The sequence below is a fragment of the Physeter macrocephalus genome, chromosome 7 (assembly GCF_002837175.3).
Source record: "Physeter macrocephalus isolate SW-GA chromosome 7, ASM283717v5, whole genome shotgun sequence".
Taxonomy (NCBI): Eukaryota; Metazoa; Chordata; class Mammalia; order Artiodactyla; family Physeteridae; genus Physeter; species Physeter macrocephalus.
The window spans coordinates 130,998,185-131,023,670 of NC_041220.1; the positions used below are offsets into that span (position 1 = coordinate 130,998,185).

Genomic DNA, 25,486 nt, shown 5'->3' on the forward strand with positions numbered 1-25,486 from the left:
AAAAAAAAAAAAAAAAAAAGTTGATAAATTGAGAATGTAAAATGATACATTTACTTTGGAAAACAGTTTAGCAGTTTCTTAATAACCTAAACATACAGCTACCATATAATTCTGCCTTTCTATTCCTATCTAATTACCCAAGAGAAATGAAAGCTATGTCAGTACAAAGACCTGTAAACAAATGTTCATAACAGCTTCATTTTTAATAGCCAGAGACTATTCACATAACTCAGATGTCCATCAACAGGTGAATAGACAAAAAAAATTGTGGTATATTCATGCAATGGAATAATATTCAGCAAAAAACTTGGCAGGGGGTATTGAAGGAACTGTTCTATATCTTGATTTTGGTGGCACACAGCTGTACACATTTGTCAGAACTTGCAGAATAATTCACAGTGAGTTTTACCTTAATTTAAAGAAAACGAAGGATCTATTCTAAACTTTTTGTGAAATTAGATTTAAGATTTAATCTTATATTTTAATTCTGTGTTCTTTTCTTTAGTTGTTTTAAATTATTATTAAGGTATAATTTATATTCAGTACATTCTTCTGTGCCATTTTATAGTCAGTCCCTCTCCCTACCCCCAGCCTCTAGCAACCACTGATCTGTTTTCTGTCCACATGGTTTTACCTTTTCTGGAATGTCATATAACTTGAGTCATATGGTAGATAATATTTTGGGTCTGACTTTTTTTTAAGTAGGAAGTTAAAATATGTATTTTTATACAAATATTACATGAGTACATTTTTAGGGAAAAGTACAAACAACAAACATAAATCTAGCATTTTGCTTGACCGCTCATACATCAAAACCAGCCCTATTCTTAGAGTTAACCATTGTTATCAGTTGATATATATTCTTGGTAACCTTGTATTTATGATCATACACTGAAGTAATTTTGTCCGATAATGTTCAGTATAGATGATGCTTTCACACTGCTAGTAGGCATATAAACTGATGCAACCTTTCGGGAAAGCAATCTGGCAAAATAGGTTAAAAATATATATCCTCTGATCTCGGAATTCAACCTCCAGGACCTTGTCAACTAAGGAAGATATCAGGGATGTACACAAAATTTCTTTATAGGAATTATCTGCACAACACTATTTATACCCTGAAAAATTACTGGAAACAAATTAAAATACCACATTATGGAACCTGTTAAATAATACATCCATTAAAATCATGTTTAGAAAACTGTCTATTGACATGAAAAAATGTTCAAGATCATTTTCTAAGGAAAAAGCAGGGTCCAAAACTATACACATAAAACAGCTTGCCCACACCCGTTGGGATGGCTACCATTAAAAACAAGCAAACAAACACCCCAGAAACACCAACTGTTGGCGAGGATGTAGAAAAATTGGAACCCCCGTGCACTGTTGGTGGGAATGCAAAACAGTGCAAATGCTATAGAAAACAGCATGGTGGCCCCCTCAAAAATCAAAACCAGAACTACCACATGACCCAGCAATTCCATATACTCAAAAGAATTAAAAGCACGATCTTGAAGAGATATTTGCATACCCACATTCACAGCAGCATCAATCGCAACAGCCAAAAGGAGAAAGCAACCCCAGTGTCCACCAACAGATGAATGAACAAACAAATAGACAAAAACCATGGAAAATACATACAATGGAACATGACTCACCCCCAAAATGGAAGTAAATTCTGACATGGGCCTCAACGTGGATGAACCCAGAGGACAGATAACCACACTAAGTGAACCAAGCCCATCATGAAAAGACAAAGTAGGGACTTCCTGGTGGTCCAGTGGTAAAGAATCCGCCTTGCAATTCCGGGGACACAGGTTCGATCCCTGGGCAGGGAACTAAGATCCCACATGCCACGGGGCAACTAAGCCCACATGCCACAACTATTGAGCTCACGCACCTCAACTAGAGAGCCTGTGTGCCTCAAACTACAGAGCCCACGCGTCCTGGAGCCTGTGCACCACAGTTAGAGAAGAGCCACAACTAGACAGAAGCCCGCACACCACAGTGAAGAGCCCGCGCGCTGCAACGAAAGATCCCGCATGCCTCAAGAAAGCTTCCGTGTGCCACAAGTAAGACCCAACGCAGCCAAAAATAAATAATAAATAAATCTTTAAAAAAAAAAAAAAGACGAAGTAGTGCACAATTCCACCCACAGGAGATGCCTAAAGTAGTCAAACTCATAAAGACAGAAAGTAGAAGAGTGGATGCCAGGGGCTGCGGGAAGGCGGGGGGAATGGAGAGTTGTTTAACGGATGCGGCGTTTCAGTTTTGCAAGAGGAAGAGTTCTGGAGATTTGGCTGCCCAGCAGTGTGAATGTACATAACACTACTGAGCTGTACACTTAAAAATCATTAAGATGGTAAATTTTATATTATGTGTATTTTACCATGATCAAAATTTTAATTAAAATAAAACAATTTTTAATTAATTAATTAATTTCTATTTCATGCTTTTTTAATATTACTGAACACCCAGTTAATCGCATTCCAGAGGAGGGTGACATTTCTGGGGCACAGAAAGAATGGTATTCACAGCTATTTCCCCAATCACATTTACTACCATGAGCCAAGAACATCCAGTTGATTGCTTAAGGGAATGTATCTCACCTGAAATCCTCTTGGACTGCATGCATAAAATAAAACAGTTTTTAAAAGCTTTCCTATGGTGAAGCCAATCAGAGCTTCCAGACCCTCAAAAAGCTTCCAGTGAACTTAATACCTTGTTCTTAAATGTGAGGACAGTAGAGCATCACAAGAAATATCTTTGACATAAAGGCAGCCAATACAAATGAAAAACAGTGGGCCTGATTTCGTTTACTTAGCATAATGCATTTGAGATTCATTCATGTTGTCTATATCAGTAGTTCAGTCCTTTTTATTGCTGATGGTATTCCATCGTATGACGATATCACAGTGTTTATCCATTCCCCAACTGAGGAATATTTAGATTTTTTCCAGTTTTCAGTTTTCTGTAGGTTTCGTTGTGTTTTTTTTTTTTCAACTTACAAAAGTAATGCATGCATATTGGTTAAAAATAAATGCAAGCATGGTTATTAAAAACAAATGTCCTCCCTCCTCATCCCTCTCCCCCAGTTCCATCCCCAGTTACAACTGCTCTTACAGTTTGGAATATATTCTTCCAGACCCTTTTCTATACACATACATACCCCCATACAAACCAACACATATGTATATACATACATGTATATAATTGGGGGTGCTGTTTTTAACAAGGCTTAGATCATAGTGAATATTTTGTTCCACAGCTTGCATTCTTTGCTGAACAATGTATTCTAAAACCTTTTGTGCTTGCTCATATAGATCAACCTTATTTTTTTTAAACAGATGTATGATATTCTGTGATGTGAACATAACCTTATTTCCTTAACCATTTTCCATTGTTGAACTTTATCTCCAGTTTTTGCATATTACAAATTCTACTCTTAACTTTTTATACAAACATCTTGAATCTCTTGTTCAAGTATTTCTGTAGATTTCTAAAAGAGGAATTACTCAAAGAGTATGTGTATTTAATTTTTTTTTTTTACGTACTGCTCAGTTGCCCCCAAATAGGTTGTACCAATTTGTACTTTCAAAAATAGTATATGGTAATATTAGATATTTTAGGTGATGTCCAGTAGAAGCATTTTGTCTTGGTAGATTTCTTACAATCCCTCTTGGGGTAACAAATCTTATGTTCTACTCTTAGATGTCTCTAATCAACATTGTCTTACAAGAATCAAAAATAAGATTGTTCTCAGTCAAAAATAAATATATAGGCACCTTATGTCTCACCCTAATAGCCTAGTATATTGATTTCTAAGGAAGGCACTATGAAAAGTTCAGTTACTACAAGGACCTGCTGTTCAGGGAACTATATATATTCAATATCTTGTAATAACCTATAAAGGAAAAGAATCTGAAAAAGAATGTGTGTGTGTGTGTGTGTGTGTGTGTGTGTCTTCCAGTGAACTTAATACCTTGTTCTTAAATGTGAGGACAGTAGAGCATCACAAGAAATATCTTTGACATAAAGGCAGCCAATACAAATGAAAAACAGTGGGCCTGATTTCGTTTACTTAGCATAATGCATTTGAGATTCATTCATGTTGTCTATATCAGTAGTTCAGTCCTTTTTATTGCTGATGGTATTCCATCGTATGACGATATCACAGTGTTTATCCATTCCCCAACTGAGGAATATTTAGATTTTTTCCAGTTTTCAGTTTTCTGTAGGTTTCGTTGTGTTTTTTTTTTTTCAACTTACAAAAGTAATGCATGCATATTGGTTAAAAATAAATGCAAGCATGGTTATTAAAAACAAATGTCCTCCCTCCTCATCCCTCTCCCCCAGTTCCATCCCCAGTTACAACTGCTCTTACAGTTTGGAATATATTCTTCCAGACCCTTTTCTATACACATACATACCCCCATACAAACCAACACATATGTATATACATACATGTATATAATTGGGGGTGCTGTTTTTAACAAGGCTTAGATCATAGTGAATATTTTGTTCCACAGCTTGCATTCTTTGCTGAACAATGTATTCTAAAACCTTTTGTGCTTGCTCATATAGATCAACCTTATTTTTTTTAAACAGATGTATGATATTCTGTGATGTGAACATAACCTTATTTCCTTAACCATTTTCCATTGTTGAACTTTATCTCCAGTTTTTGCATATTACAAATTCTACTCTTAACTTTTTATACAAACATCTTGAATCTCTTGTTCAAGTATTTCTGTAGATTTCTAAAAGAGGAATTACTCAAAGAGTATGTGTATTTAATTTTTTTTTTTTACGTACTGCTCAGTTGCCCCCAAATAGGTTGTACCAATTTGTACTTTCAAAAATAGTATATGGTAATATTAGATATTTTAGGTGATGTCCAGTAGAAGCATTTTGTCTTGGTAGATTTCTTACAATCCCTCTTGGGGTAACAAATCTTATGTTCTACTCTTAGATGTCTCTAATCAACATTGTCTTACAAGAATCAAAAATAAGATTGTTCTCAGTCAAAAATAAATATATAGGCACCTTATGTCTCACCCTAATAGCCTAGTATATTGATTTCTAAGGAAGGCACTATGAAAAGTTCAGTTACTACAAGGACCTGCTGTTCAGGGAACTATATATATTCAATATCTTGTAATAACCTATAAAGGAAAAGAATCTGAAAAAGAATGTGTGTGTGTGTGTGTGTGTGTGTGTAACTGAATCACCTTGCTGTACAACTGAAACACTGTAAATCAACTATACTTCCATAATAAATAAATAAATACCAAAAGAAGAAGAGATAAGTTACTTAAGAATGTAATTTCCATTTTAACTGTTGTAGCTTAACTAGGATTTTTTTAAATCATAAAAAATATATATATGCATATATATAAAATTTTATATATATATAAATCCACTGTGGTTTTTCCCCAGTCTGAGGATTACTATGACATGAGACGGCTATATACAATTTTGGGCTCTTCTCTATTTTACAAGGTAAGTTGAAGCTTGAAATTTTTATGTATGTCATACTGCTATATGAACAGACCTAAAGTAAATTTTCTCAAATTCTTACAGACATGAAAAATACATTTATCTCTTTTTCTCTGAATGTAGGTACCATAAAGTTTAGATCTTAAAACAAGACTTGTACCTACATATTTACAAATACAATAAATATTTCTGGTTTCATTACATTTTAAAGCATTTACAAACTTTTAAGAGAGAAACAGTACTCAAAGAACCAAGTGTATATGAGAGAAGAGCAATACTACTTTGTTGATTTCCTTTTGCAATCATGTGTTTTTTTTCCTTATCTTCAGAAAGTAACTATGCATCTTTCTGGTAAATTTTCTAACATTCAGTAGTTGACTTCCATGTAAAGCAAGTTAAACATCAAATGATTTTAAGTATTTTAATTTTTAAAAAAGATTTTTAAGCACAATATAAAACATATCTAAAGAAGAATCAAACAATACAGAACTGTAAGCAATGAAAAGTAAGTCTCTCCCCACCTTGACTCCTGCTTCTCCGCTTTTCATCTTCAGAATTCAGTGCTTTTGTAATTTTGCCAAATTCTCAGGCTAGTGCTACTTAGAGGTGATCTTGCTTTATGCTAAAGTGTACCTGTTATAGACTTAAGTTATCCCAAATACTTGATGTCTAGTTGAAAAAAACATCTATTTTTACTATGTCTTCATTTATTCCATTTGAAACTGGAATATTTTAAGCCAACTGAAGAAATACCTATAAAACTCTTAGAACTATATTATAGGATTATTGCTTTATGTCACTAGTTGACTTTTATTCTCTGTGGTTAAATTCAAGGGTTATTTGATATGCAGTCATTTGCCTAAGGATGATCTTGTTGATATTGCTGTATACTGTCGCCACTATTGCCTACTGCCTTTAGCAGCAAAACAAAGAATTGGTCAGTTGGTAATATGGAGAGAAGTATTTCCTCGACATCACCTCCAACCTTCTACAGACTCAAACACTGAAGTCTTTCAGGAACCTGAAGGGAGGTATTTTTTGCTAATTGTTGGCTTGGTAAGTTTACCTTAGTTTTTCTTGGGATTTTTTTTTTTTTTTTTTTTTTTTGCCACTTACAGACTAAATAAATACACAAACAAAAATGATAGTTTAAAATTATAAGCATGTCAAATAGTATTCAAACAAAATGTTATATGCCCTTATTTCTTTTCTTTTGTATCCATTTAATACTCATAGAGAAATATTAATGAAACTCAAGATAAGATTTTAGCAGGTTCTTATGATCTTTTGTTCCCATTTCTATAAAAACAGAGGTTTTATCTTCTAGTTTGTTTTGGGAAATAGAGAGAGACATGAAAAGAATATAGAACCAGAAACAGAATAAATATGTGATTGTAAATGAAAGGACTACCAATTATTGAGGCTCTTTGAAAGCTACCTTAGGGAATTCCATGTGCCAGAAGTGGCAGTTGATGGTATATCAGGATAAGGCAATGTGAGATTTGTTTTCAAGGGTGATCAAGAAGCATTGAGGATAACTAAGAAGGGGGGGAGGATTTTTCAATAATCATCACACGATGATGCCACATGCCCATATCTCTTTAGTATTCATAAATTTATACATGCATGTTACATACAAATATTTTCATGTAGTTAAACCTATATTAATTTTTTTTCTTATAGAGACATTATATGTTGTGTGTACTATTAGAAGCTGGAGGCTGTGCATCCAAAGCTGTTGGGAATCCTGGACCGGACTGTATATATGTGGATCAGGTCAAAACAACTCTTCACCAGCTTGAAGGGGTGGATTCCCGCATAAATGAACGGCTAGCCTCTTCTGCAACACCCTGTTTGTCTTGTGCTGACTGGTTTCTTGCTGGATCACATGAAAAATTCGATAATTTAACAACCTCACCTATCCTCAGTAGGCTACAAGGTACTTCCAAAGTAGCAACCTCTCCAACATGCAGAAGAACTCTTTTTGGTGACTATTCTCTAAAGACACGTAAGCCCAGTCCATCCAGAAGTGGAGGATCTGACAGTGGTTGTGAAGGTGGAGAAGGTGTTGGCCTGAGTCCCCACACTGCAGCATCTCAGGGTTCTGATGGTTCAGAAGAAAGTGGGGCCTTGCTTAAGGTGTGTGTTCATTCAAGTGTGTATGTTCTGGGAGCTAAGCTGTCTCTCCAGTCCTTACTTATAATTGCAAGAGAATTTTTAATGGCAGATACTTCTTCATTTGTACTAGTGGTTTTAGTCACTGTTGGCAAACCAACGATTTAGGACCAAAGAAAGAAGAAAATGTCAAGAAATAAAACATTAGCCCCTTGACAGCTAGGACATCTACTTGACAGTAATTACAAGTAGGGAAACTCTTTAATCCCGCTTTCCATGTTCAACTCTTTCTTTTCTATTCACAGTGATAACAGAAAACATCCTACTTGTGGGGCATTTGGTGGCTGATCTAATTAAATAGCCTAGAAAGTGTTCAGTAGAAACAAGAGAATCAGAAACTTTAAAAAATTATATAGATAGATAGATAGGTAGATAGATAGATAGATTTGATCTCCTAATTCCAAACAATAGAGCACTCTTGGAGCCCTAAGTGGGTATATTTAGGAAGTACTCACATTGGTGGTATTCACTCTCCAAGTCTGTGAAATTGGTAGGAAATATAGGAGGAGGATAAGGTAGGATTTGGATAGACTTAAAGAGCCCTGAACAACTCCTAAAAGAAATTGAATTAATTTCTAAGATTCAGCCATTTAACAAATATTGATGGAACATCTACTATGTGCCAAGGGCTATGCTACACAAAGGAGATAAAAAGATGAGTAAGATGCAGCTCTTGCCTTTGAGGAGTGCAGAGTCTAGAGAGGGGGACAAGAATGCATACATATAAATTGTAACAAAATTTGGTGATAGCTCCATTATGGCTCCAGTAGAAGGTTTACAGGGAGAACTGTCATGTCTTCCCATGACATGGCCCTCGGGTCACTGTTAGCATAGGATAAGCCAAGAAGTACAAGTGAGCATCAAAAATATTTAAAAGAAATATTGCAAAATAGTAAGTAGTTCTCTTAGAAGGATTTTTAGTTTTACGTCATTTCTCCTGTTTGATTCCATTCTTAGATATAAACGGATCTACTTAATAATACTTTTTAGGTCACTAAAAAGAAGTCTGCTCTTCCAAATCCATTTCATTTGGGGAACTTGAAAAAGGACCTTTCAGAAAAAGAATTGGATATATATAACACAATGAAGTAAGAAACTTCCTTGTTTTATTCTTTTTCACTTAACTCTGTGTCTTCGAGGAAATGTTACAACGAAAAAGTGCTATTCCATAACATATAGAGATTTTATTCAACAAATATGATATCTCTTACATATGAAAGGTAATAGCTATGCTATTTCTTTAATATCTTTCATTATACATATAGGAAACATACTCATATTATAAGAAATAAAAAGCATACAAAGTAATACTTCAAAATATGAAAATTCCCACTTATGTCTCTTCCACAGGTAACCTCCCTTTTGTGTGTTTAGTTTTTACATTAGAGTTTACTATTTTTAGACTCTGGTGGATGCTGTGTTTTTGCAGATAGTCCTTAGCCCCGTGTACTCATTCCCAGTGCTTGAGAGTGATGGCTGCTAATGGCTCATGCATGGTTGAGTCCCTCCCCTGGCCTTGTCCTATTTGGAAGTTTACTGACTCCACAAAGGTTACAGCCTCTCTCTAGGTGTAGCCTACATCTAGTGACTAAATAGATAAGTAAGTACAAAGGCTTGGCCTCTACTTAAATTCAGGACAACTCTAAAAGGCCATCCAAGCTTCAGCGTTCCTGGCGGTATCTGTTGAGACCTCTGTCTCAACTGCGGCACAGTTCAACTTCTCCGTGCTTCAGTCCTTCAGTCTTACCCCCAACAGGTGTTGTTTCCAAGCATCCTCCCTGATAAACTTCCTCCCTGCATATCTCCCAATCAGAGTCTGGGGCCAGAGAACTGAGCCTATGACACCCTCTTTAGAAAATAGGTAAAACCTCACATTTACAGTAAGTAAGGAATTCTGATATAAAAGGAACTAAGTGAGAGGAGCATGTTTAACAGCTTAATTATTAAAATATGAAATGTTACATATTTACTTCTTGTTGGGCAAGAACAAGAACACTATTATGTGGTGACAAGCTGGTCTTCCTGAGCTTCATCTGCTATTTAATTACGATGTCATGCATGGTATCAACTTGTGTAACAAAGTCAATTGCACACTTTTTTTTTTTTTTTTTGGCCGTACCATGCAGCTTGCGGGATCTTAGTTCCTTAACCAGGGATTGAACCCATGCCCTCAGCAGTGAAGCGCAGAGTCCTAACCACGGGACCACCAAGGCATTCCCTCAATTGCACACTTTTATTTGAACAAGTAGACATATACAAATAGAATTCCCATTAAAAAAAAGAAGTTCAGAGCTACCGCCTTCTTGATCGTTGAAACATTTTATAATAAGTTCAAATACATATCTCACAGAGTTGTCAGGAAAAGCCTTTTTCCTGAAGTCAGGGCAAAATCAAGGTAATTTGTCTACGTAAAATAATGTACTGGAAATATTGATATAATGTGTTAAAATTTGTAATTTAATGCCTTCCAATATAATGTTTAATTTTTTAATAGTTAAAAATGTTTTTTAATCAAAGAAATCTAAATCAAACCTTTGTTGGAAGCCTGAAATACCTTCCCCAAACCCTAGTCTTCCATTTAACGAAAACTACTGCTCTGAATTTTTATTACCTCCATATCTTATTTTTTAAATATGTATGTGTGTTATTTGGGCTTTATCTCTAGTAAAAAGAAACTCTTTTTCCAAGTTTATAACTTAAGTTTATATTATAACTTAACATAAATTTATAATTATGTTAAATTAAGCATAAAGTAATATGTGATGTAAATCATAGGCTCTCCTGTTTAAAAGGATGCTACAGATGCATGTTTATTCTCTTTATTAACATGGAAAGGTCTTCAAACTATGTAGTTAATTTTAAAAGTGTGATATAAAACAGTGTGTAATATATATTATCCTAATTTGTATTTGTTTTTGTAAAATAAAAATATATAACATACTAAAAACAATAATATACAGAAAACATTTCATTCAGTAACGAAGTCCTATCCATTCTGCATGGATCCAACCCCTAATGATCCTACCCTAGATCAAGCTCGTATTCTCTCACCTGGTTGTATTGCGATGGGCTCCCAACTCCCAGCCTACCCTGAATCCATTCTCTGCTGTAGGAGTGACCTTTCTGAAGAACTAATCTGATTTAATCTGCATTTTTTTGAACAAATATTTGTCTTCCCAGTGAGTAATTGCTTGTTTGATGATTTTTAAACTTTCGGTTTATACACTGAGTGAGTTAATATACACTGAATTGATTTATGGTTTTCAAGCACTAGACCTGCTCATTTTGTCATGGGGTTGTTTTCAGAGAAAATTAAAGAAGTTAACACAAATGTTAATTCTAAACCTCCCTAAATAGGAATCTTATTAATTAATGATTCCTATTAAGAATTAATGATTCTTATTAAAAATCATTTCTGTTCTATACCTTTTCTTGAATTTGGTGACCTCAGGATTAAAATGTATGTTTTAAATTATTTTCCTTTTTGAATAATTATAATTTTTTTCATTTTGATTATTTTTTACTTATTGAAAAAATATCAGCCACCAGTATTAATGAGCCAACCACCCTATGGAAAAGTATGAGAAAAATTTGTAGATGATCTCCTTCCCTGCCTATCCCTGGTCTCTAAAGAGAACCAAGAGCATTAGTTAGTGATCAAAAGTTATTCTGATCTTGCTGCCTAATTAACAGTTTAACAGGAATTTGGTTATCATGGATGATTGAAGCAGTATTTAGGCTAAGAGCTGAAATATGCCTTTGCTTTGCCTCTGTGCTATGGCTGGAAGAAAAATCAACTGAATGAATTTTTTTAATAGACATTAGAATGAGAATAGAGCAGCCTGAGTGAGATGCAGATGGGGAATTGCTGTCCATATATTTAAAGATTGCCAATCAGGAAAAAGCAAGGTATAGTGGAGCAGAGTCAGTTAAGCTCGGACACTTAGCTATGTGACCTCAAACAAGTTAATCCAAGTCCTGTGAACATTGATTTCCTCACGGTTGAAATGAAGATAGTAATGTTTAATATCTTACAGGGTCATTATGAAAATTAAGTCTAAGGTATTTTAAAGCACCTACCCTGGAACATAGAAGACATTCAGTATATGATAACTATTGCCATTATTTCATTGTTGCTCTTCAGCTCTTCTTACTGCTGGTAGAAATAAGCAGTATTTATAGGTTCTGCTGGCCTGTCTGAGGTCTCAGTAGGGGAAGAAAGGATGGAGAAGAAGAATGGAGATGTGAAAATAGTAAGAGAACATAGAAGAGAAGGAAGACTGTAATGATAAGAAGTAGTAGAATACTTCTAGCAATTGCCATGGTATTCTAGAATATTAACTCAGCTTTGCAGTTGGTAATAATTTTATTTTTCTTCAGGATCATCAGTTTGACTATCATGGTAAGAGACTTTAATGCTACTAACTGAAAAGCTTAGTTTATTGGAAGGTGTTTTTATTTGTGGTCCATGCTAGACATATCTTGTTTATGGCTTGTAGATATCTGGGCCAGACATGGGCTGAGTTATTCATTACCAACCATGGAAAAAGAGGAGTTTAGCCAGTTTGGGTTGTTTAGCAAAGGGATGATTAAGTTACTTGCAAACGAATTGGTGTTTATTTATCCTTGCATAACATGTAGTGTTTGCCTCCATTAAGGGAATTAATAATAACCCTAGCCTGTATTTCAGATAAGGAGGAAGAGGGAATTCAATGTTTGGCCTAGTTTCCCTTCCCTGATTACACTCCGAATATTCTATTGTAGTTAAAAGCTTATTAGATGTCTACAACATTCAAAATGAAGCAACATTTTTAAGTTTACTTCTAATATCTTTGTTTTCTTTTCAAGATTGACGTCTGGTCCTGAGAACACACTTTTCCACTATGTCGCCTTAGAAACAGTGCAAGGGATCTTTATTACTCCTACCCACGAAGAGGTGGCACAGCTAAGTGGCTCTATCCACCCTCAGCTGATAAAAAATTTCCATCAATGTTGTCTCTCCATTCGTGCAGTTTTCCAACAGACATTGGTTGAAGAGGTAGGGCACTGCTATAAATATAATTTTCTGCCAGTTTATTTCCAGACCTCTAAATATTCTCTCTAAAACTCTTTAATCAATATGTCCAGCAATGACTGTTTTCATTTATTTTTTTTAACAATCATTCCATCTACCTTGAATGCCAAAGGATTATATTCACTGTACTTAACTTTAAAACTTTGTTTCATAATTCTGAGTTTGATGTCCCAGATTACTATTTCAGGAAATGGTGGACCTGTGTGTTTTCTATAGCAAAGTAGAACATAGTAGTTTGTAATGTAAACTTGCCTCCCATATTTGACCCAACCATTTCTCGGACAGTTATCTCTACCACTTGGTAACTGATAATTCTTTAAGTATTCAACCAGCAGGATAAGGTATTTTGGAACAAAATGGAATAAAGTATAGCAGTAGGCACAATACTGTTATGTTTCAGCCACTTGGTTGGTTGGTTGCTTGCTTGCTTGCTTGCTTTTCAATCCAGGATGAAGTTTCATTTAATATTGTACCTCTGGATAAGTAGTAATGTTGTATTGTATACAATTAAAATATCAATTAGATAGTTTTAATAGCAGGGAAAGATAAGTGTTGATTTCTTGAAAAGGATAAACATACAGAAGTTTATTTGTGACTGGTCAAACATCATACTGCCAAAAAAAAAACAAAAAACTCCCTGAAGAATGATTGTAATGTACATAGCAATACATGCACTAAGGATGCTAAATTTGTGAAGAATTTAGGCTTAAAGGTAGAAGAACATTGGGCTGAGAGTAAGGAATCCTGGACTGAGCCTTATTAACTCTTCCTATTTTCTCAGCTATAAAGTGAGTGAGCTGAATTATATCATCTCTTAGGACTCATTCAGCAGTAAAATTCTTTGTCTTACAGGATTTCTTCTTCGCGCTATCACAAATTGGTATTCAACAAAATGTTATGTTTGATTATATATCTCTATGTGCTTTGCATTCTTAGGCTCCTCCTTTCCTGTTTAACATACTGATAGATTCTATAAGGTTTATTTCATTAACTTATTTGGTAATATTTGGTAATATAAATTAGGCTTCCCCATATTATTTAAATATTGAGGTACCTACTACACACCAGATACTACTCAAGATGCTGGGGATACAGCAGTGAACAAAACAAAGTCTCTTTCCTCATGAAGCCTGTATTCTAACAGGGGAGGCTAATGAATTAGCAAGCAGTATAATATATCAGGTAGGGTAAGTTTCAAGAGGAGTAATAAAACAGAGTAAGGTTGAGAGTTGGGGGTAATAACTATTTTGAAAGATGCCTCTGATCATGTCAAGTAATATTTGAACAGAGACCTGAATAAAGTGAGGGACCAAGCCATGTGGCAGATGTGGAGGCACAGCTTCCAGGCAGAAGGAACAGCAAGTACAAAGCCACAGAGGTAGGGTGGCTGAGAGAGCCCTGGAATGGGCTGAGTAGGGAGGAGAGTGGTAGGAGTTGAGATGACAAAGGTAGCAGGGCCAGGTCATGCATGGCCCAATAGATTAGGGACTCTGGGCTTTGTTTGGAAGAAGATGGGAGGTTCTTGGGCAGTTCTGAGCAGAGCAGGGACATGATCCTTAGTTTTGAAAGGATCACTCATGCTACTGTGAACGAGCTTGTAGGGTAGAGAGGGTGGAGGGAGGGACCAGTTAGGAGCTGTGGAAATTCTCAAATCAAGAAGTCAGTGGCTTCTGGATCTCGAATATATTTTGGAGGATGAGCCGAAAGGATTTTCTGATGTCTTAAATAAGTATTTTGAGAGAAAGAGCAGAATCAAGGATCACTCCACTGTTTTGGCCTGAGCTTTACAAAAAGTCTTTATATTCCAAATGAGTCACTGGTTTGCTAATGATTTAATCAGTGGGAAATTTAGAGTATACTTCAGAGGAAGAGACAATACTGCTTTAAGTATATGTGTTTTAAGTATATTACAAAATCACATATTCATTTAGTAACTCATTAGTAATCTGTTCTTTAAGCACCTACTGTGTACCAAGCACAGCTGCTTTCAAAGAATACAAAGATGAATAGCATATTTTGTCTGCCCTGGAAAAGAGATTTGTCTGCCCTGGAAAAGATATAATATAGCGTAAATACTAATAAGGTAGGGCTGTGAGCAAAATGTTCCCTTGGAGAGTCAAGAGAGACTTTATCCATGAAGTCTCTTTTAGGAGATGGTATTTCAAGTAAGTATGAGGGGACTTCCCTGGTGGCACAGTGGTTAAGAATCGGCCTGCCAATGCAAGGAACACAGGTTCGAGCCCTGGTCCCAGAAGATCCCACATGCCGCGGAGCAACTAAGCCCGTGCACCACAACTACTGAGCCTGTGCTCTGGAGCCCGCAAGCCATAACTACTGAGCCTGTGCGCCACAACTACTGAAGCCCGCGCTCCTGGAGCCCGTGCTCTGCAACAAGAGAAGCCACAGCAATGAGAAACCCGTGCACCGCAACAAAGAGTAGCCCCCGCTCGTCGCGTGCAGCAACGAAGACCCAACACAGCCAAAAATAAATAAATAAACAAATAAATAAATGTATAAAAAATAATAATAAAGTAAGTATGAGGAAGAATAGAAATTCTCCTGCAGGTAAAGAGAAGAATGTCATTGCAGGCACTTAAAGTATTATGATCAACCAATTCAAATCTATATATAAAACATTTTAAAGTAACACTATTAATACCAGTTAATATTAATAATACCTATTAATTTACAGAAGAAGAAAGCACTAAATGGTGGAGATCATTCAGGTTCTACAAATTCAGTGTCTTCTCTTAACCCTGTGAAAGAACATGGTGTATTGTTTGAATGCTCACCTGAAAACTGGACTGATCAGAGAAAAACACCACCAGTTATGGCTTACTGGGTAGTAGGGTAAGTGGAAAAAAATATTAAAAAGTGACAGAAAAATGGTAATGGAGATAAACATTTTCAGATATAGGCATGGAATTATTAATCTAACTATAATATTTTAATGTATTTTAGAATTTTATTTTATTTCCTAAGTATCTCCTTTAAATTGCTCCCAACTCTTTTTCTGTTAAAAAAAAAAAAGAAAACTTATTCAGTTATCTTACAAAATTGTATTAGTCATACACTAAAAGGTAATGAGTCCACATTTTCACTGCTATTTCCTTCTCTCTGTCCCTACTTCTTTTCTTCCCTCTCTCCTCCTTTCTTTCCCTCTTCTCTTCCCCTCTCCTTCTCCTACCCCCAACTAAGTACAAGACCCTGCCCTCCCTGGCCCCTGCCCACCTGTCTGTTTCCACCTCCTGTCACTGTCTTCCTCTGTCCACTGTGCACAGTCACACTGGATGGGGGATGGTCTACTTCTTCACCTTTGCATATCTGGCTCCTGGATATTCAGACCAGTGCTAGCATGCCATCCCCTGTTAAAGAGACAAGCCATGATCTCTTGCCCACATTAAAGTGGCTACTTGGTTATTCTCTGTTCTATCACCCCTTTATTCTTAATTTTCTTGTTTGTTTATGATCTTTCTCCCCCACACTAGAATGTCAGCTTTATGAGGTCAGGAATTGATCTGTCTTGTCCACCACTGGCACCTGCAACAGCACCTGGCACACAGTCACTTGATAAATATGTAGGGATTTAGTAAATCGAGCTGTGCTTGGCAAAATGTGGTGGTGGGTAGGTGGCCTGGCAAACGCAAAGCTGAACACAGTCGTTGCATCTGATGGTCTTACATCTAGCAGAAGAAATATGAAACATGCTTAAATACCTATGTATATATGGATGCATATTCTATGGAGATAGAGAGAAAGATAGCTGGCTATATATAATAAATTAGATAATACAACCAAACACTCTGGGAATTCCGAGGAAGGGGGGGAAATCTAAGCTGAGATTATAAAGAAAGGCTTAGAGGTTCCATTGATCTCCTTTAGAAAATGAACTGGATTTGGATAGAGCATTCTAGGAAAAGGATAGGATGAATAAAGATCCAAACAAGGGAAATCATAAGGCATGGCAGTGAGTAGACTGGTTTGCTAGAATGGTAGGGGAATAGCATATGCAAAGATGAAGTGAAAGATCAAGCTGGAAAGCTAAGTTAGGACCACTGCAGAGAGCCTTCAATTCCTGACTAAGGAATTGAATTTTGAGGGAAATATTGAGCCACTGACAGTTCTTTGAGTTGCGGTAGAGAATTGGTGGAGGAAGGAGCACAGAGTAAAGTGGGACTAATGTTACTGGACACCTATCATATAGTACTAAGCTGTATGACAGACGCTTTACAAATGTTATCCAAAGCAGTAATTCCCATGTGCTGGTCCACGGGATTTAGAATCACCTGAGTCACTTACTAAAGTCAGAGATGCCTGCACCCCACCCCAGACCTATGGAACCATAATCTATGGGAGTGGGACTCTGTATGTTTAGTAAGCTCACTTGTGATTCTGATGTGTAACCAGCCAAGCTTGAGAGCATCAGCATGATCAAAACTCAGGGGCTTCCCTGGTGGCGCAGTGGTTGCGCGTCCGCCTGCCGATGCAGGGGAGCTGGGTTCACGCCCCGGTCTGGGAGGATCCCACGTGCCGCGGAGCGGCTGGGCCCGTGGGCCATGGCCGCTGAGCCTGCGCGTCCGGAGCCTGTGCTCCGCAACGGGAGGGGCCGCAGCAGTGTGAGGCCCGCATACCACACACACACACAAAAAAAGAAAAACTCAGTGTAGTGTGATCAGAGCTATGCTATTGGAAGATCAAGCTGGGAGCAGCAAATGAAAACAGTGTGGACACAAGGGAGAATAGAGATAAGAAGACCAGTTAGGCACACATGCAGGTGTACAGTGGAGCCTTAACTACATTCACAATTGGAATTGAAAAATATCAATAGGTGTTGAATTATGACGATGCTGATCTATGTAGAATAGAGAAATTTAAGGAAGTCAGGCAGAACTACACCTGATGTAAATGGCTTGATTTGTGTACATTAGTATTGATTAAATAGACTAAAATTTTAACTCTTTAAGACAATTAAAGTTTCAATGTTAATCCCAATCAATGTCTAATAACTATTGTACTTAGAATGATGGTACACCATTGGCTGTATTGTAATAATAATGACTAAATTTAATACTTTAAAACTGAGGGACATCATTATACATATTGATAAAATAGGCTTTTTACACTCTGGAAAAATAAACATAATTGACCTAAGGCATATATTATTTATTTTATAATAAATCTAGTTGCATTTCCCCATACTGTAGATTTAGATTAGTGGTTTTGAATTTACTACTTATTCTTTCAGAAACAAAAAAAATTAAGTAAAATAAATTGAAGAGTTGGAGTCTTTTTCCTTTGTTTTTTGTTTTCAGAATTTCTGAAATGAGTGTGTTCTTTTCCTCTACAGGAGGCTCTTTCTTCATCCCAGACTTCAAGAACTTTACGTCTGTTTTCATGACTCAGTCACAGAAATTGCCATTGAAATGGCTTTTAAATTGTTCTTTGGATTAACCTTGTAGCTGTGTTTTTTTGATGTATAGCAACACTGCACAGACCATAAAGTAGTGTTAGAACTGCTGAAATCCATTCACAAAGAGATAAGGTTTAACTTCTTTCCACTGTTCAATACTGAACATAAGATTGTTAAAGACTGAGATGATATGCTGCTGGATTTGATGCACTAAATCTTCTTGTGAGACTTTTGGAAAAGATACTTGATCAAAATATGAACAAGGGATTGTTAACTTATTTCCATTTTGGTATATACCATTAATTTATTTACTAGTTTGAAATTATGTGATGTGTTTTATGTAAAATTAATATAGGAATGTTTATCTGGGAAAAATACCCAATTCGTTGTATATTTTTCTCAAGACTGATATTGATATCTGGCAAAACAATCATGAAATTGGGAGGAGGGGACCAGGTTCTGTAACTGATTAGTGCTGTGACCATGAGCAAGTTGTTGTTGTTTACCTCTGAGAGCTCAGAGTTTTCATGTACAAATGAAATGATTGCTTTGAGGTGTCTAAAGACCCTCTTCAGTATAAAATGTGCAATTTTTTCCCTCTTGCCTATTGTTTGGTACCTAAATTTGTAATGTCCAAGTACTGATTCCTTCTTAGATCAGATACTTTTCTTTAGTTTAGTTGTTTTAGTAGATACCTCACAGTGGGGGAAGAGAGGAGTGAAAATTAAACTTCTTTTTTTATTTATTTGATTTTCTTTACTCTTCCAGGTCAATTCTGTTTTGACTAGGATATATTTTTTTAAAGTATTTGTCCATAAACTTTCATTGTTTTTCTCTTTGTTGAAATATATTCAGGTATACACACACATTTTATGCAAGTTCATGAAATTTGGGAAAGTTGTATGTAAATCTTTTTTAAAAACCTAATCATGTTGAAAACACTGAAAAAAGCTGTCTAAAGAAATACTATGGCAACTTTTTTTGTTCAATACAAATTTTTGCCTTACAAGTATGGGTCACTATGTATTGGGTTTTCCCAAAGGGAAAACAATATTGTTTTAATGAACAATAGTTTACTTGACTGTGAGTAGAGAAAGAAAAGTACTAAGATGAGAATTTTCATTGGCTGTCAGAATTTGGTGGATTGAAAGAAAGGAAGAACATGACAATTCTTTTTTTTTTAATTACATGTTCTTTAATTAATTTATTTATTTTTGGCTGTTTTTTGGGGTCTTCGTTTCTGTGCGAGGGCTTTCTCCAGTTGCAGCGAGCGGGGGCCACTCTTCATCGCAGTGCGCGGGCCTCTCACTGTCACGGCCTCTTCCGTTGCGGGGCACAGGCTCCAGACGCGCAGGCTCAGTAGTTGTGGCTCACGGGCTTAGTTGCTCCGTGGCATGTGGATCTTCCCAGACCAGGGCTCGAACCCGCGTCCCCTGCATTGGCAGGCAGATTCTTAACCACTGCACCACCAGGGAGGCCCCATGACAATTCTTAACTGACATTTACCCAATGGATTCTACTGAAGTCTCAGATGCCCCCAAGACTTTAAAATACTGGATTCTTTCTTCTACAGGACTTAACTTTGGAAGGCAAATTATGTCGGCACATCTAAAGCCAGTCCCTGCCTTTCCCCTACCTCAAACGCGAGACCTCCAGCTTACTCTGAATTAACTGCAAAATGTAGTGGATGCACCATTTGAAACATTTGGTCTTAGAAGAAACACTATTATCCCTCTGTCATTAGTTTTAAGAGATTTTCACCCAGGCGTTTAAGATGCAAACCACTATACTTGTCCCATTAGTGACATGCGGGCCTTAATTTTGGCATTCAAAACAGGGAAAGAAACTTTGGTTCTTGAAATGTAGAAAATGGCTTGCAATATCCTCCCCCTTAAGATTATAATGTTGGTCAAATGGTAGATAGACTCTTTACTACTGTCTTAGGACTGCTTGTGTACATATATAGGTATTGAGGTATTATTTTTAAGTATTTAGTAAATGTCTTAAATTTCTTGATATGTCCTCCAAAACACCATGAGCTATTTCTAATACTGAGAATTATTCATAAATGCAGCTATTGATCACCTCAGATTTTCAAACAGACTGAACTAAGACTTGGGATTTTACCATCAGGAACTTTTTGTTTCATTCAATGAAATTTTGGTTTGTTGAACTGCTTTCCTGGTGTCAAAGAATCATGAGACCACTATTTAATAACTGAAATAAAAAGATAAAGCAGACTACTGATGGTAATAAGGGCGAAGGCATTTGCAACATTGTAGATGTGCTCTGTAATGACCATGTTGCAGAGACATTGCATTTTTAAGAAATAAAACCAAACATTATCTTGGCTTTTATCTCTAAATGGATATCAAAATAAGCATTATAAGTAAACTTAGCTGCCCATTTTTCCATATATGTTCAGACTCACATCTGAAAGTAGATCAGTCTGATTATTAGACAAGAAGTGCCTATCTGCCATTTTATTAAATAAAGAGGGACAAAGAATACTTTAGCAGATATAGAAACATTCTTAAGTTGGAGTTTATTAGCATCCTGCAAAAGTTCTTTTTTACCAACGACTGTAATGCAAAAAGCCTATAGAACCAGCATTAAAAAAAAAAAATCAAGTGCTGTCTTACCACCATCATATATTTTTTAGCCCCACAAAATTACATTTTAGCTTCTAACCCCTTTCTCTTTCTTTATTGCTCTTTTGTTTATTTCTTTTGGTCAGGTTAGAGAAGAGAATGTTTCTTATTTGTGCCAAGGGACCCTTGATGGTGATGCATGCTGGCAAGATAGTAAATTTGCAGTGCCTGCTTTTTTATATTTCTAATACAAGTGGGAAAAGCTATGAAATCAATTTACTAGGTTTGTCCACTTTGAATATTCTTGAAAATAATATTGTGAATAATCATGTGTTGTCTGTGTGATTTCCCTCTAAATAGTGCCTGGCATATGCTATGTGCTATAAAAGTGTTAGCTGCTACTACTACTACTACTACTACTACTACCACCACCATTTATTATTATTATTATTAAATATCCATTGGTTGAAAACCATGGAGTCAGCTAAATCATACCTTCTACAGTACAAAATTTTGGAAAGCTAAGAAAAAGTATTCTGCACTAAACACTTTTAAAACAATTACTTATACTTTGGATATTTAAAAATATATTATTGAATGTTACTAAAACTTTAATCTGTATACTAAACTGTGTGGAAATAATTTAATTTTGTAGAGTTGTACTTCTATATTCTATATAATTGAAGATATTTTTATACTATATTGATAGTTTTTAATAAAGATGGTTTAGAGGTTTGTTTGCAGTTGTGTTGCCTTTTTGTCCATTCATCCTACCCTACAAACATTTATTACATTTTTGCTCTGTACCAAGCACTGTTCTGGATGCCAGAGATACAGCAGTGAACAAAACAGCTAAAAATCCCTACCCCTATAGAGCTTATGTTCCCGTGGGAGAGGTAGGCCACAAATAAGACAAATAAGTAACTATGTTGACAAAAGGTAAGAGAAAAAAAAGTGAAGCAAGAAAATGGGATATGAAGTGTGGGAGACAGGGTGGCCAGGGAAAGTGGTGCTGAGGTGATCCCACATCTCAAGTAAGTGAGGAAACTAACCAAGCTGATTGCCAAGGAAAGAAGAGTGAACAGTGCAAAGGCCCTGAGACTCTATACTTTTAATATCAACATATAAATCACCAGAACTTTTTTCATTCCCTAAATCAGTAAATAAAATACAATGCAGCAAATTAAAATAAACATTTTCAGCTTTATCTATTGAAAAGAGCTGATTCAGAGCTCTTAATAGGGTTTTTTAAAAAAAGCTACACTTCTAAGTACTTTCACTTTTGCTGTCTCCTAACAAAGAATACATGTCAAAAGTAAGTTAGAGGATATCATAAAGGAATATGCTATGAACATGTCAACTATGGGGTCAAATGTCGGGGGAGAGGGGCAAGGGAGGCAAGAAAGGAAGGGACAGAAAATTGCCCTGGGAAGCAGCAGAAGACTTGCTTTTGCGGCCTCCTAGATACTTATGTTCCCTGTGACCAGAGATGGTTCTGTTGACCTCTCTTGGCACCGTAAAAAGACAGTCTGGCTTGGAGTGTGATTCAGGCAATTCACCCTTTAAATTTCTCCCTAAGTCCTCCGAATTACCTTAAAAGAGAATGAAACATTTCATTTTTCAGATTTTTGCAGATAAAATGCCCATCATTTCTTGAATTTGCAATCGGTTTCACAAAGGATTTTGAAGTCAACACAATGAGAAGCCTTTAAATTTTTCAAGCTAGGAATAATGATTAATGCAATTGCTTCAGAAAGATTAATCTGGCAGCAGCATGTAAAATGTAGAGAGACTCAGGGTGAAAAACCAGTTGAGTCAAATAAGCCACTATGGAAAGGAAGGTAGTACCAAACATGGTACCAGTAGGACTTGCCAACTAGCTTTATGTGAGGTAATCAAAATATTAACAGAATTCCTGCTCTGGAATCCTTCTGGCCTAAATATTTGGTTTTTTATTAGTGACAAGTACTATTAAAAGTGTTTGGACACACTGAAGATAATAAAGAAAAAAATGTAACCTCAAGTTCAAAAAAGCCAGTAACTCATCTCACATTTTATAGATGCGTTTCAAGACTGCAAGTCCTACAGAGTAAGAGATGATAAGATGGAATCTTCCTTTATTAGAAACCATCAAACTAGCTGTAAAGAGGAATCAGGAATATATTCTTTTATTAATAACACCAAGACATTATTTGCTTCTTTCACTCATTAGCGTACAGTGGAGTTCTCCACCAGCTACATGTTGTGTGATACTGCAGCAAATGGAGTGCAAAAGCAGCTATGTAAATCCGGCTGTCTTTTATCAAGCCAGACATTTTAAAAGACTTCCAAAAATATAAAACAACGCTGTTCCCACTACGTTTTTTTGTTTGAAAATAGTTTTTATTTTAAAATGTTTCTTATGTAGGGGGTTATTATTGTTACTTTAAATGAGTTGATTTTTAAATTTTTCTGTTTCAGTTTCTGAAATGGTTAATGTCAACATGTTACTGCAGCAAATGGAGTGCAAAAGCAGCTATGTAAATCCGGCTGTCTTTTATTAAGCCAGACATTTTAAAAGACTTTCAAAAATATAAAACAACGCTGTTCCCACTACGTTTTTTTGTTTGAAAATAGTTATTTTTTATTTGAAAATGTTTCATGTAGGGGGTTATTATTGTTACTTTAAATGAGTTGATTTTTAAATTTTTCTGTTTCAGTTTCTGAAATGGTTAATGTCAACACGTATCACCAAAACAGAAGCTTCTTTGTGGTCTTCAATGTTAAGAGTGAAAAGAGATCCTAAAATCAAAGTTTGTGAACCACTGTTCTCGAACAAGTCATTGATTCTCAACCCTGCACATTAGAATTACCTGGGAAGGACTTTCCCGGTGGTGCAGTGGTTAAGAATCCGCCTGCCAATGCAGGGGACACAGGTTCAAGCCCTGGTCTGGGAAGATCCCACGTGCCCTGGAGCAACTAAGCCTGTGTACCACAACTACTGAGCCTGTGCTCGAGAGCCTGTGCTCAAGAGCCCGTGAGCCACAACTACTGAGCCCAAGTGCCACAACTACTGAACCCCGGGTACCTAGAGCCCATGCTCCGCAACAAGAGGAAGCCCATGGGCAGCAACGAAGACCCAATACAGCCAAAATTTAATTAATTAATTATTTCTAAAAAAGGAAGAAAAGAAAATACAAGATTTTAAAAAAAAAATCTAAAAAAAATATAAGAATTACCTGGGGAATTCAAATTCAAATACAGACACCAGGGCTCACTTCTAGATATCCTGATTTAACAGTCAGGACCTAAGCCAATCATCAGTTAGACTAAACACTCCCCACCTTTGAGTGTGCAGTCTCGCTTGAGCACCACTGCTCTATACAGAATTACCAATTTAAATAAAATATAGGAGAAAGAGGAACATCTTGTGTTACGGGGTGCAGTCAGTAAAACCAGACAGTGACTAGACAAACGACCCCTGCTAAATTAGACGGGCAGAAATTTAAGCAATTTCTAACAGAAGGTGTAAAGCAGCAGTCCTCAACCTTTTTGGCACCAAGGCCCAGTTTCGTGCAAGACAATTTTTGCGAGGACAGGGAAGCTGGGGATGGTTCAGGCAGTAAGGCCAGCGATGGTACAGGCCGTACTTCCAGTGATAGGGCGCGGCAGATGAAGCTTCACTGGATGGCTCGCTGCTCACCCCCTGCTCTTCCGCAGGGTTCTTAACAGGCGGCGTCCCAGTACCTGGCCTAAGGGTTACCCTGGAAACTAAAACTAAACTCGGTTAATCCCACACAGTTGGTTTATTGCTCTGTCCTGGTTTGGGCTACTAAATTTCCGTATACAGAACTGGTTCTCCCGCAACCGTTCCTGCACCTTCCTGGGTCAGAACCCACTGGCCTCCGAGCCCTGCCTGCCGAAAGGACAGCCCCGAACCAACACTTGCCAAGACACTTTAAAAGACTTGGACCACGCGGAGTAGCCACGTGTCGGGAGTCACGTGGCCGCTGCCGGGTGGCGGAAGGCGGTTGGAGGCGCTTGCGCAGCTCCGCGCCCCCGGCGCGCTGGTTTCCCGGCGTTCGGAGCGCCGCTTTCCAGCTGGGATGACGCCGAAACGGTTTTTGGCTTCCCTTCATCCGTTTCTTCCGCTCCCGTTTTGAGCTTCTGCTGCCCGATTTTACGTCCGTCGTCCCACCATGCAGCGTGTACCTCCGAAGAAGAAGGCGGAGAAGCAGCTCTTTGACGCCGCGTCCTTCGGGAAGGACCTGCTGGCGGGCGGGGTGGCGGCGGCAGTGTCCAAGACGACGGTGGCGCCCATCGAGCGGGTAAAGCTGCTGCTGCAGGTGCAGGCGTCGTCCAAGCAGATCAGCCCCGAGGCCCAGTACAAAGGCCTCGTGGACTGCTTGGTGCAGATTCCCCATGAGCAGGGTGTGTACGCGAGGCCGCCGCGCCGGGTCAGCTTGCCAGAGAAGGGGGGTGGGTGGGCCGGGCGGGGACGCTTGCGGGCGCCACGGCCGTGTGTGTCGGTGTTGAGTTTGTTTTCTTTGCCTTCGATAATTCAATTTCTTAACCGGTCTAAGAGGCTCTGCTTTCCCAGGGCCAGGAAGGCCTACACGTGACCAGTCCTGGGGCAGGGGAGACCACCACCTTCTCTTTCTCTAAATTTCTCCTTTGCAGGAGGCTCTGCACCTCCATGCACCAGTGTCTGGCTCAGGAGGAAAATGGTTGACCTACCCGTATTGGGGTAGATGCCAT

The 25,486-nt window shown here is 37.3% G+C and overlaps 2 protein-coding genes across 6 annotated transcripts in view; both read left to right on the plus strand.

Moving 5' to 3' along the window:
• Positions 1-21,289, plus strand: part of INTU (inturned planar cell polarity protein) — an 84,865-nt gene extending 63,576 nt beyond the window's left edge. For 3 of the 5 annotated variants that reach the window (XM_007113496.4, XM_007113495.3, XM_007113497.3), the window contains exons 10-16: positions 5,440-5,502; positions 6,334-6,555; positions 7,183-7,638; positions 8,665-8,762; positions 12,523-12,712; positions 15,441-15,598; positions 18,096-21,289. In XM_007113496.4, coding sequence (XP_007113558.2) covers positions 5,440-5,502; positions 6,334-6,555; positions 7,183-7,638; positions 8,665-8,762; positions 12,523-12,712; positions 15,441-15,598; positions 18,096-18,207 — 1,299 coding nt within the window. In that variant the 3' untranslated portion in view covers positions 18,208-21,289. Of the gene's footprint in view, positions 1-5,439; positions 5,503-6,333; positions 6,556-7,182; positions 7,639-8,631; positions 8,763-12,522; positions 12,713-15,440; positions 15,599-18,095 lie in introns of those variants that run through there. The other 2 variants (XM_007113498.4, XM_007113499.2) reach the window with 2 other exon arrangements.
• Positions 21,290-24,869: 3,580 nt separating this feature from the next.
• Positions 24,870-25,486, plus strand: part of SLC25A31 (solute carrier family 25 member 31) — a 31,162-nt gene continuing 30,545 nt past the window's right edge. The window contains exon 1 of the mRNA XM_007113500.2: positions 24,870-25,159. Within this exon, the coding sequence (XP_007113562.2) occupies positions 24,928-25,159 (232 nt within the window). The 5' untranslated portion in view covers positions 24,870-24,927. The remainder of the gene's footprint in view (positions 25,160-25,486) is intronic.